This window comes from Rhopalosiphum padi, chromosome 3 (assembly GCF_020882245.1).
Source record: "Rhopalosiphum padi isolate XX-2018 chromosome 3, ASM2088224v1, whole genome shotgun sequence".
Lineage (NCBI taxonomy): Eukaryota > Metazoa > Arthropoda > Insecta > Hemiptera > Aphididae > Rhopalosiphum > Rhopalosiphum padi.
Window position 1 is genome coordinate 28,995,193 of NC_083599.1, and position 13,175 is coordinate 29,008,367.

Below are 13,175 nucleotides of genomic sequence, written 5' to 3' on the forward strand. Positions count from 1 at the left end.
TTAAAAATATATACTATTAAAAATACTGGTTAGAACCGGGACAAGAACTTATTTGACTTTATAATAACAAAAAAAAATCATTTAGGTTTCAGACGTTTAAACTTCAATTTGTTTTATATCTTAAATTATATGATTATATAATATTACAATGTTTTGTTTGCTACTTATCGGCAGGATACCGTTGTTCAATATTTTACTGTCGACAGTTTAGTGTAGAAAACTACTCATTCGCACACTCCTGAATACAGAAATAGACACGATGCAAAGTTGAAATATTATCTTTAATGATCTCGGATCTACCAGCTTTACATTAAATGTTATTTTTGTTGACAACGTCACACGATGATAATTACACCTAGGTTACTGCCAAACATTTGTAATTATATTGGATAGATACGGGTGTCCACAGTAATATAGTTTAACTCGTTTAAACATGTTGAACAACGATTGAACGATTTTTTTGTTGAAAACTGTTCGGCCATATATCATGGCCGAAAGTCCTCCTTTGAATGTTGAATATAAATTTAATACTGATCACAATAACAATTGTATATTAGAAGATATAAACAAAATTCAAGATTACTTAGAATGTTCAAAGAAAAATTTCGAAGACCGCTTAAAACAACAACCAATGGACGAATCATCGTTTCACGATTTCATATTGCATAAGACTATTGGCGTGGGTGCTTTTGGACGTGTTATGTTAGTCAACCACAAATTGCATCCCAATAAATTTTTAGCTATGAAAGTAAGAAATAGGAAGTTAATAATTATTATTATAATTCCTTAGTGTTTAATACAATTTACAAACGATACAACGCATATTGTTATGTTTTGTATAGGTTCGACTTTCAATAGGGACTGGGTTTGTATTTTAATATGATAAACGTATTATTAAATTTGTATGTACAATGAATGTAGGCATCTAGCCTACAGCTAATTAATTTTTTTTTCAACTATTGTATGCGTACAGTCTGGTGTTGATTAACAACACGGAAATACGTTGGTCCGTAACAATACCTTTGTCATCACAGTTTTTCAAACACGAATTTTAAATCTACAATGTATATATTATAATATTATATCAACCAATGTCAGTTACGGTGTGCATGGTTTCCATCGAAACTAAAATTTCTTTGATTTTTGTATCCGCCAAAACTATTTTTCTTTTTAATAAGACCTATTCCGCATTTTACCTGTTGTCTATTAGTTACCAATAGGGACCAAACGATTCTCACTGACTTCCAAAAATTTTATTTTAAATTATTTTAAATTTGTTGATCGTAAAATTCTATTGTGTATATTTTTATATCAAGGTTTGTTGATTTATTTCTAACTATTAAGTTAATTCCTCGGATAATTTGTTGACACAATTTGTATTAATTCATTTCTTACAATGTTTTATCTTTATACTTTTATGAAGTAAAGTAGTAATAGTTAGTATTTTTGTATCATTATCATTATTATTATTATTTTTTGATTATTTTATTATATTGGTTTCACATAAATATATTTATTTTGTTTGGATACTTTCGTTTAAAATTTTCAAATTCTCAAGTATAAATGATAGTGATTTATCATTGTTTATCAGGTTGTACTGAACTGATAAATTATTTATTCTTGTAGACCACACAATATACCGACTGATCCATATAACTTATTATTTCAAAAACTATTAACGCTGTTATTAAAAATATTTTTATATATAATTTTAAGTAGTTATAATTCAATAATATTTACTTAAAATTTAAGTTGCCATACAAAAAGTACAAAACTTTGTAAATTGTATAATTTGTATACAATTTAAAAATATGTGAGACATTTTTTTTTGAAAAAAAACGTATATAAACATATTATTTACCAAAAATTTCTTTTCATATATGTCCATTCGTTTGTATACCTTTACCCTTCAATGTTATTTTTTATTTTATCGTCAGCTCTCAGATATATTTTAACATAATACCAAGGTTGTCTTACCAGCTACTAACTATAAGATAAGTTCAGTTTACCCTCTTATTTTCTTTTTAAATTAAGCAAACAATGATGTCTGTAACCGAACTCGGTTTTGTAACTTGGTTTACGCATAATCTGTATTTTATTAGTTGACCTATGGCAAATTGTTGAAAACTAATAAAAAAAAAAAGATCCATTTACTGATAAATTGGAATAGGTACTTCACTCTGTATCGATATTTGAAATGTTGTCTCTATTTCCCGTATAGACATTCGTATTTTCATATTTTATAAATGTATAATTATATGACTATTCGAGTACTTAAAGGTATTTCAAATTTTATCATATGATTGATGGACTGTATACATTCAATTATATGGATAGTTTAGGCCTCTAAAAATAATAAAATATACCAATACACAACGATGAACAATCTATAAATAAAAATGTTGTACAATTTGTATTATTTTATTTGAATGTGTGTGTCCTTCTTCATAAAGTAAAAAAAGTATTTAAAAAATAAAAATAGTATTTTATATTAAATACAGATACTTTCAAACAATTATTCAAATACTGCGCCTATGTAATTTTTTCAAATGTATTTAGAAACACATATTTGAGTAATTAAAAAGTATTTAAATAATTTTACTCAAGTACTTTACAAGTCTGCATATTAGTTATGACATCTTAATTTATTATACCTAGCCAATAGTCTAATACCACAAGTGCAATTATGCAATGTCCGATAATATTCATCTGAAATGATGTACCAATCATTGATTTAAACGTTTGTTTGTATTATTATTAGATAATGAAAAAAGAGCAAATCTTAAAGAGAAATTATTTACAACACGTAGTGAATGAAAAACAGCTATTATCAAACTTACGCCATCCGTTCATTATACAAATGGAGTATTGTGCGAAGGACATGTGCAACCTTTATTTTATTATGCCGTTTATTGTAGGGGGAGACTTATTCAGCTTAATGAGCGAACGAGGCGTACTAGACGAAGTGCATGCCATGTTTTATGCGGGGCAAATGGTCTTAGCACTTGAATACTTACATTCGTTGGATATACTTTATAGGTAATTATAATATTGTATTAAACAATAGACTCGATGTCAGAAATTATTTAATGGTTTGGCTTGACAGAAGAGGTTAGATTTGGGTTTATTCTTGAGGGAAGTTATCTATTATATAAAACATGATTACCTATTCATAATACCTATATTATAGATTAAGCCATATTTGCTATAAAATTCACAAAACTGAATTCAAGTATAGCCTTAATATAAACCTCTATGAGCTACCAAAAAATCTTTACAGAATAACACATAGTGTTACCAGCAGTTGAATTTTAAACGAAAAAGTTCTTACCAATCTTAAAAAGTGTAAATATTTCAAATATCTATTAAAATAAATTGTTTAAGCTCAACCTTTTTAAAAACAACGTTTTTTATTTGTGATTTAAAATTTATTCAACAGATACTTTCTTGAAACGTGAGTCATAAACAGTTTTATGGTTCGTTTGTTTATACAAATTAAATTCTAATTTAAAAAGAAAAATAGATATACATTATACATAGATATACGTATGTGCTCGTAATATTTGGAAGTAAATTTATGAGCAACTCCTATCTTCCATTGTTTTTATCGTTTATTATTAGATGAAATTGGTGTACCGTGTAGTTCGGTACCTGTGAACAAAATGAAATACTTTATCGTGTATGGTGAATAGAAATTTAATTCATAGTTCCATTCTTATCATCATATTTTAACATTAATATTATAGCCATTGGTGTATTTTTGGGTTTTATCATTTAATTTATGAGTAAGTACTTTATATCATACTATAAAATACTGATAATATTTCAAAAGTCGTTATAAATGTTTTTGAAGTTATTAATACGTGTCTTAATATTGTAATAAATACTTGAAATCTGTTATGACCATGATTCATCTTACTAATGTACAACATAGCATATTATCGTTAATTATACAATTTAAAGGCAACAACATAACTAAGTAAAGGAATATAACTAAGATATTTTGTAGGTTTTTATTGATATTTTAGTTTGTATAAAACAAGCATATTATAATTTAAATATTTCACATTATTTTAACTCATATTTTATAATTAAAACTTCAATAAAATCTTACGATTGGCTTGATATTATATCCTTATAGATATCAAAATCACACTTCATATACATATGTGTGTGTTCTCCGTCTTACAAAAATATGATATAGTCAATTTGAGTTTAGTAGAACCCATTTTGTGTTGTTAGCTTTAATATTTGAATGAATTGATCTAATATCAAAATTAAAGGTAATAATGTTATTAGTGATTACGCATTGGCTTTGTTTTCGATATTTTAATTTTTAAGTTAAATATGAACATTTTAAGTTTGATATAATATTTTACATATTCATATATGTTTCTTGAAGATTAAAATATCGAAAACAAGCCAACGCTTAATCATTAATAATATTCTTACTTTTCTATGAAAGCTAACAACAAATAATGAGTTCTACTGATTAGAAATTTGCAATGCTGTGCGTTTGTAAGACGAGCGCGACACATGTGATTGTAAAAAAATATTATTAATTATTATTTTATTATTCTTATTGTCAATAGAGATTTGAAACCAGAAAATGTGTTGATTGATGAAGTTGGTTTTATAAAATTAACAGATCTTGGATTAAGCAAGCGTATAACCTCCAATCGAACAACTACTCTTTGTGGTACTCCGTACTACTTGGCACCCGAAATCATAGCAATCAAATCGTATGGAAAACCGGTTGACTGGTGGGCATTGGGCATAATTTTGTTTGAAATGGTTGCTGGAACAGTGCCATTCAATGCCGATAGTGAAAAAAAACTGTTCTATAGAATCTTGAGCGGCACTTACAAAATGCCAATCAATTTTTCTCCAAACCTTTCACATCTCGTGAAAAACCTACTACGAGTTGATCTCTCAAAAAGATATGGAAACTTATCAAAAGGAGTTAGTGATATTAAATACCACCGGTAAAATATTTAATTATTTTAGACGATAGATGTAATTATAAATATATTTTTTACAAATTGATGTGTTACAATATAATACCTATGCGTATTATAAATACATAACATTACAAACTCATTGCAGTTATTTTCAATATATTTTTTTTTATAAAATATGTATTTATAAAGAAAATAATACTTTAGAATTTTAAGAAATATTTGGTAGCTGAAGTGTAACCTATTGAATAGACACAAATAGGCATTCCCTGTGATATATTGTATTTTAGGACGATTTAATGTACCTATGACAATTAAATTAATTGCAGTTTGTTAATCGTGTGATACTTTTTTTTTGTACTTCTATTACTGCAGTCTGCAATAATGTAACACTAATAAATAATAATATCCTCGATAAATTAATGTGGCCAATTATTTAAGAAATTATTTATTTTTATTTTACACTAAAATAAAAACCATTGAAAGAGAAAAAAATAAACTTTAGGTACTTTCCAATGTCTTCTTTTTAGTTACGAAAATGCGTTTATATGTATTTACCAATGTAAACTCATCTAACCCAGTGGTACACACTGTGACCCGGAAATTTTGAAGTGTTATCCATTAAAGTATTAAAACGTGTAAGCTGCAGCGGAAAAGGATTATGTGAATCAAGTGAATATGAATATAGACAAAATACATTTGGGGGGCCCTATAATATTAAAACTGCAATGGTTCATGGAAGACATGCGGGCGCTACTGATCTAACCTAACTTGATTTTGTAGTAAATACTAAATAATATAGCTTTGGTAGTTAGCATTTCATATTTTTAAAATAAACAAAAAACATTAATCATGTTTTGTTATACAAAAATATTTTTATTTTAAGAGCAACTGTGATTAAAAGTAAATATGTCTTCCTAAAATTTCTCTAGAACAATATACTAAAAGTTAAAACATTTAAAACGAATTGTGTGTAAAGAAATCACTACTAAGTAAAATAGTCTCCAATTAAATCTATTGTATATATTTCATGTTAGGATTAATTCTTTATTTAGTGGTTTATAATGAATCACAAAACATTTTTTACTACATATCATTATTATTATTTATTTTTTTTAATTGTTGTTCAATTACTAACACAAATGTTTTTTTTAGATGGTTTATAAAACTAGATTGGATTATGTTGTATAATAAGAATATGGTGGCTCCATTCATACCAACTTATAATAGTCCATCAGATACACATAACTTCGAAGTCTATGTAGAAGAAGACGCTACTGTTGTGTGTGCCGGAGTTGATCAAACTTATTTTGATGATTTTTGACTGACACAATAAGTAACAATTAATATATTATGAAAAAATAATATATTATAATAACTTTAAAATGTTCAACATCTACTCGTAAATCGAAATCGAAATCCAATATTTAAGTACCTATGTAAAAGTATATATAAATATTAATAATACTTTTTCAACAGTACGTTTTGAAAGGACGTATATTATATTTTTAAAGAACGTTTTAAATTAATAAATAATGCGTTAAAAATCACTCACATGTGTAAGAAGCACTAATTTTAGTTGTTAAATTTAGACAAGTTTGACTTGCTTTATATCGATTTTGATTTTTCAATATTATTAACATTAAATATTATTACAGTTTTAAAATTTGCTGCTATTTATTTAGCTTTTTTTCTATATATACAATCGACAAAATAAAACAATTTAACGCACAATCAAATTTTTCTATATCGTTCGATAGCCAATCAAATTAGATGGCAACGTTTCTCGTAACTTTTTTTATCAGTTGTATTAACATTTTTGGATCAACGGTGAGTTCTTTATGAATTTTAATATTCTCAAACGTGTAAGCTAAAATAGTGTAACGCTTTCAATAAATTATTTGATAACCAGTCAAAATTTGTACTGATGCAAGTTGTACTACGCCGTTTTTATTAATAGTTTGTGTACAAACAAAAAAATAATAGTAACAATATTCAATGAAACAGTATTATAAAAAAAAAAATATTATGTACATAATAAATAATGTCATATAAGATAAAACTGTATTAAACTTGATTAATACAATACATTATTTATACTAGCTGGTACATAAATACAATGTTAATAATATACGTTTATATATTTAAATTCTATTTATAATTGTTGGTGTGTTCATGATCTGAAAATGGAATCTAACATTTTTATGTTTATACAATAAACATATAGTGGAAACTACAATAAATTTATCTACTACAATAATGTGTAGTAGATCAATTTTAAATATACTTGAAATTCTTCACATAATTCTGTTTAAAAATATGTGTAACTGGCGTATAGTGTAAATTTAATAAATATTTATATAATAATTAAATTTAAGATTATTATTATAATAAGTCTAACGAATGTTATTGTTATATATTACAGATGTTTATTAATAGACACGCCTCCAAATACATACACGATAACATACTTATTGTATTGATTATTGGCTTATGTTAAATAAATACATTTTTATATGATTAATACCTATTATAAAACATAAAATATATATAATAAAATACAAAATAAAATATAATAATATAATATATGAGTGCCCATGGTAAAATTTAAAAAAATAAGGGGTAGGTGGAGGGGTAAGCTAAAAAATTCAAGTTTCAGCTAAATAATGGTTCAATATTAACTCAATATATAAATATAAATATTTTATACTTAGTTAAATGCTATAATCTATATAATAAATATTTGTATTGTGGTATTATAAATACATTTTAATAAGTTTATGGAAAAAATATAAAATTAAATATAATCAAATGTATAATCCGTATCAGTTAACAAGAACTGCACATTTCTTCGTTTTATTTATTTCATCCTAATGTAGTTAAAAAATTTATTTTATAATTTCATAACTCATAAGGTATTAACATCATAATAAAATGTATTAAAGGATAAATTATTATTTTTCCAGGTGGTGGGCCAAGTGCCCCATTTAACCCTAACCCCTCTTACCAATAATGGGTGCCCATATATTTATGTATGTATTTATAATATATACAGTGAAACTTCCATTTAACGAACTTCCATTTTACGACTTTTTGTATTGGACGAAATATTTTTAAGAACTATGACTTTCATTGTTAATGAATACGTAATTATTTTTAACGAATCCCCTTCATATTACGATTTTTTTTTGTTAATTATTCTACTTTGTTTTATAGAAGTTTCACTGTATATACATTATACATGGTGATTCTTTTACTCATTATTTCGTCTATTGACTTATTTTTATTTTTTTTGAAAATATTTTATAACATGCTTTTCTTAAACTGTATGCAATTTTTATTTTATTACCCTTTTATTTAATAGTTAAACCACTATCAACTTTTGATTTTCAAATGGCAACCTACATTTAAAACGTACTAAATGAATAGGGCTATTTTTTTTTTTATGAATTTTAACGTTAAAATTATTATTTTTCGTTTATTTTCTATCAAGATACAGCTTTTCAATGTTGTCCGGTTTTTAATTTTTATAATACTCTTTTTTTCTGAAGTCACATTGGTAATAGATAATAAGAGGTGCATATTTTAATATGTAATAAACTCGTTATCGACTGTCGACGCAGTGATGAACTTTGTACCTGTAGTTATCAACGCCTCACAGCTGTAATAATCTGTAGGACGAACACCTAAAAACCTCAAACCATCCAACTTTGAGCAGCTATAACTCACTAACGGATAAATTACGTTAAAAAACGTTAACACTTAAATAAAAAATAGCTCTACTATTTTATGAAATTTTAATTATAGGTTATCATTTTAAAATCAAAAGTTGATAGTGGTTTTACTATTAAATGATAGTGTAAAACAAATAAAAATTTCATAAAGTTTGAGAAAAGCATAATACAAAATATTTAAAAAATGAAAAAAAAAATTCAATACTTGACGAAATAATGAGTGTATAATGGTAAAATAATCACCCTGGATATTATATATTATGTTGGGTTGCAATTAATTAACATATTTAAGCCAATTGAATATAAATAATAGTGAGTTAACAGTTTCTTAAACATAATTTAGTAAGCCATGATTGGTTTATTAAAATGTAATGAGTCATTAAATAAATACATTCTATTTATACAACTCAGCATGATATTATGAATATAATATTCAATTATTTTATGTTTAAAATTTAAATATCTAAAATATTGTACTTCCGTATAATTTAATTAATGTGCTAATTCCATTTAAGTCTGCAATCAAGAATAAAATCAATGTATTTTATTTCTTTCGCATTTTCAAACTAAATGCACTTCGGAATACATTCAGCTATAGTAAATTAATTTATAACTTTGAGCACTGCATGCGTTTTACGATTGATAAATTAGCAACGTATTGTATTATTATGAAAGTTATTTGTTGCGTTTTTAAAGTGTGAACAATTCGTAAGAAAAGTTTTTAAAATAGTATTAAGAGGATTCAATAGAGACTGTTTTCAAGATGTTCAATGTAGGAAATTTTCTAAGTGTAATTCGTTTAAATGTGTGCGTAGTAAGTGATAATATCAATAAGGTATAACTGTAGTGTTAAATACGAAAATCATAAATATGCGGCCGCGCGTGCAGACATATGTCAATAACGCACAACGCAAATAGTAATTATTTTGTTTTGTTTATGAATATTGATATTTTGCCAAAATTATAAGCTAACCTAGTTTTCCGATAAAATGTATGTACAAATATTTGAATTCATCATGGAAATTAATACTGAAATCGACTTTGTTAAATTTTTAAATTAATTTTGTTAGTTCAATAATGGCATTAACATTTTAACATTTTTAATATTCAACATTTAAAAATCTAATTTTGAAAGGCTTAAAAATGGTTAAATTTAAAAGTCGTTTTCAAATATAAAATATATTATGACGATTTCAAATATTATATATATCATAACTTTTCAGAAGTTTTATCTGATTACTAGGAAAATCGGTATACAACTGGTATAAGAAAAGTCTATTTTGGTAAAAAAAAAAAACACACCTTAATCCCCTTAGAACAAAAAGACCAAAATTACTCTCTCTCTAACCTCTTATTTCAAATCATACACCTCACAGAAAACTAACCAACCACAAAATAATCAATAAAATAAATTATATTTTTCTATTTTCAACAGATAAAACTCCAAAACAATCTCTACCTACGTTTTTTACTTGATATAAATTGAAGAGGAAGCAACACTCTTATGTTTTGTCATGGTCTTACAAACTTACAACAATACAACATAAAAACTAGAGTGTATTATTACAATTAAAGGTAAGAAAATACAAGAAAAATCTTTTTTTATATTTTAATTTTAAAGTAATATACTATGCGATTTTATGTACCTACACTCGAAAATACCATATCAAAATATATGGCAGAGTGGCATTCACGGTTTTGTATTTTAAATATTTAGTTAATTTATTGTAAACTGTTCTTTTCATATACTTATGTATGAAATATTGTTGTTGATTTTTTGTGAAAAATTAATTAGATTGTAAAGCAATATTTAAATCTTATGATTTTAAATTATCTTTTGGGTATTTATTAAAAAAAATATACACAAATTCATTTAAGTATAAAGTTAACTTTTGGTTTCTATTTAACTTTTGACTTTACTAAGTTAAAGAAAGATTGACTTATTTATTAACTTTAAACGTTTCCTTTTACTAAAACTATACAAGTTAAAAAATGTAAATCACTTTCCAAGCGTTGTTAAAAAAGTAATAGGTATTCCAATATTTAGTTATTAAAATGTATACGTTTATTTTTTACTGCGTATTTTGACACAAAACGTCAATAATATAAATATATTACGATACTAATACATTGAAAATTAAAACATACGTCCGCTATTAACACGTTACTTGTCCTTACAATAATAATGTAAAATATATATTATAAATTTAGTATTATGTTTACACGGCGATATGTATAGGCTATTTAGCTACACCACTGTCAAAGTCCTTTATTCTGGTATCTCATACGTATTTTTTCTAATGATCATTACTATCGTAATATATTTATATAATTTATATATACATTTAAATTATATAATTATGATTTGGACGTTGTTAACAATGTGAATACGAATTTATCGAATGATGTAAATGTGAAATTGTATATCTGGATTTAGCGAGTCTTTAATCTTGTCGATTTGTCAAAGACTCTAAATCAAACGATAAATTTATTAGAGTATTAAACCTAGATTGATGGTTAAAATGTATTGAATGGAACCACTTCTATATAAATTATATTTTTAATATTACACAGACTTTTAATCGTTTGATTGTAAATGTCAATTATGTTCTATCAATCTTTTGTAATAAATTGTCTAATAAATAATCCATAAAACATGTTTTGATAACCATTGTATTGGTACAAATATTTTATGAAATTCTTGTTGAAAAAAGATAATTAGGTGCAAATCGAATATTAACTTATACCTACCATAAGGAGACTGCAATTTTGAATAAAAAAATTGTGTTTATTTACTTAACCACCTGACAAAACTATAAAGTATATAAGACTTTGTTTTGATTGATTTTGATTTTAAAAACTGATACAAAATTCATTATCTAAATATTTATCCTGAACAAATTAATTATTTAACTACTATTCAATCAAAGTATTTTAAATGTTTGTTTTTTTTTTCAATTGAAATATCAATCACAATCGTATTTTTACATTTAATTGTTTAATTGTTTATTATAACATGAGCTGCAGTATTGAACTAGCTGTGATTATTAAAAACCAATGGGATTATAACGTAAAATATTGTAAATTAATCAAATTTCATAATTTAATTTTAAAATCCGTCCAATCCCAATCTTACATTTTTTTCTGCTAATTTCATTTTCACTAATTTTCACTCTCATTTGGAGTGGCTTAAAATTAGTTGCTATAATATTCGATGACTTGTGTCTACACGTGCTGAAGTGCACCGATTATCATTAAACTATTCAAATAGACAAAGAATTCACTCACATTCATGTCAATTCAGTTTTCACACATTAACGAATCACAAACATATATATCGCAATATCAATTTGTCAGTATTTTTCTCTTTAAAACCCGGCAGGCTGCTATCTCCAATAATTGTAATAGTTGTTAGAAAACGGACGTTTGTTTGTGGTTTTTCCGTAACCCTCACTAGCGGAATCAATAATACGGTCGTCGCCTCATGATTTATGAACGGCGAGATGGGATATGACGCACGGTAGGGTGGATTAGAGAAGAATTTTTTCGTTTTGCTGACGTGGTTTTATTGTTGTTACTAAAACACATACGCTCACTAGTCGCGTTTGTTGAACACTGAATATTGAAACATGGCTTATCAATATAATAAAATATAATATTATATGATCGCTGACGTCACTCGTTCGTTGTCTGTAAATATATTGAGTACTTTGCTTAGAACGTATATCAAAGTATCACCCAATCGTAAGTCTCAGTCTAACTCACGTTAAATGTATGAATTAGATAAATTCCAGACCAGACGTAAGCAATTTAAATTGTTCGATTAACAGCACTTGAAATAGTAATAATAATAATAATACTATACGAGTATATCTATATAAAACATTAAAATGTGTTATAATAGCAGTTTTTTTTTTAACAAAAAGGTTTGTCGTTCAAATCATTACAATATTATAATATAACAACATATATATTTTTCGTATTTTTTTTTTATTTTACTGATATGTTGGGAATTCAAAACGAACTGCTTTTTAGGAGTTTTGTTTATAATTATATTCATCTAAATTAACATAAAATATTGGATTTTCAATATCCTTGAGATAAAATGATCAATTTTCAGCCTATTTCATATCAATCGAATGATGATGCAGTTTTTATATTAAAACTATTTCGAACGACTTATTAAAATTCTTATACCTATTGGCCCTTACAAACTACTCTTTCCATTAGAATTACGCTACTAGTTGATAAAACATTGATGATTAATATTGAATATTTATATTTTGTTTTTAGTAAAAAAGCTTAAACATGTAATTGAGGGCAGGAATCTAAAAATGTTAACATTCTTAAATATCATAAATTGATTTTTACATCGAGTTAAAAAAAAAAAAAATACAATAAATCTATTGGAATTATCAAATTGAATTAAAATATACTGTTTAAAATGTATAACGGTGTTTCAAAATGATTAATTTTTACATTA

At 25.3% G+C, this 13,175-nt stretch overlaps 1 protein-coding gene across 1 annotated transcript; it reads left to right on the top strand.

Annotated features, from left to right (window-relative positions):
• The first annotated feature begins 487 nt into the window (after positions 1 to 487).
• LOC132924972 (cAMP-dependent protein kinase catalytic subunit beta-like) lies at positions 488 to 6,282 on the top strand. The gene is made up of 4 exons (XM_060989407.1): positions 488 to 748; positions 2,762 to 3,039; positions 4,593 to 4,985; positions 6,114 to 6,282. Exons 1-4 carry the CDS (start codon positions 488 to 490, stop codon positions 6,280 to 6,282), a joined length of 1,101 nt encoding a protein of 366 aa, XP_060845390.1.
• Positions 6,283 to 13,175: the final 6,893 nt, after the last annotated feature.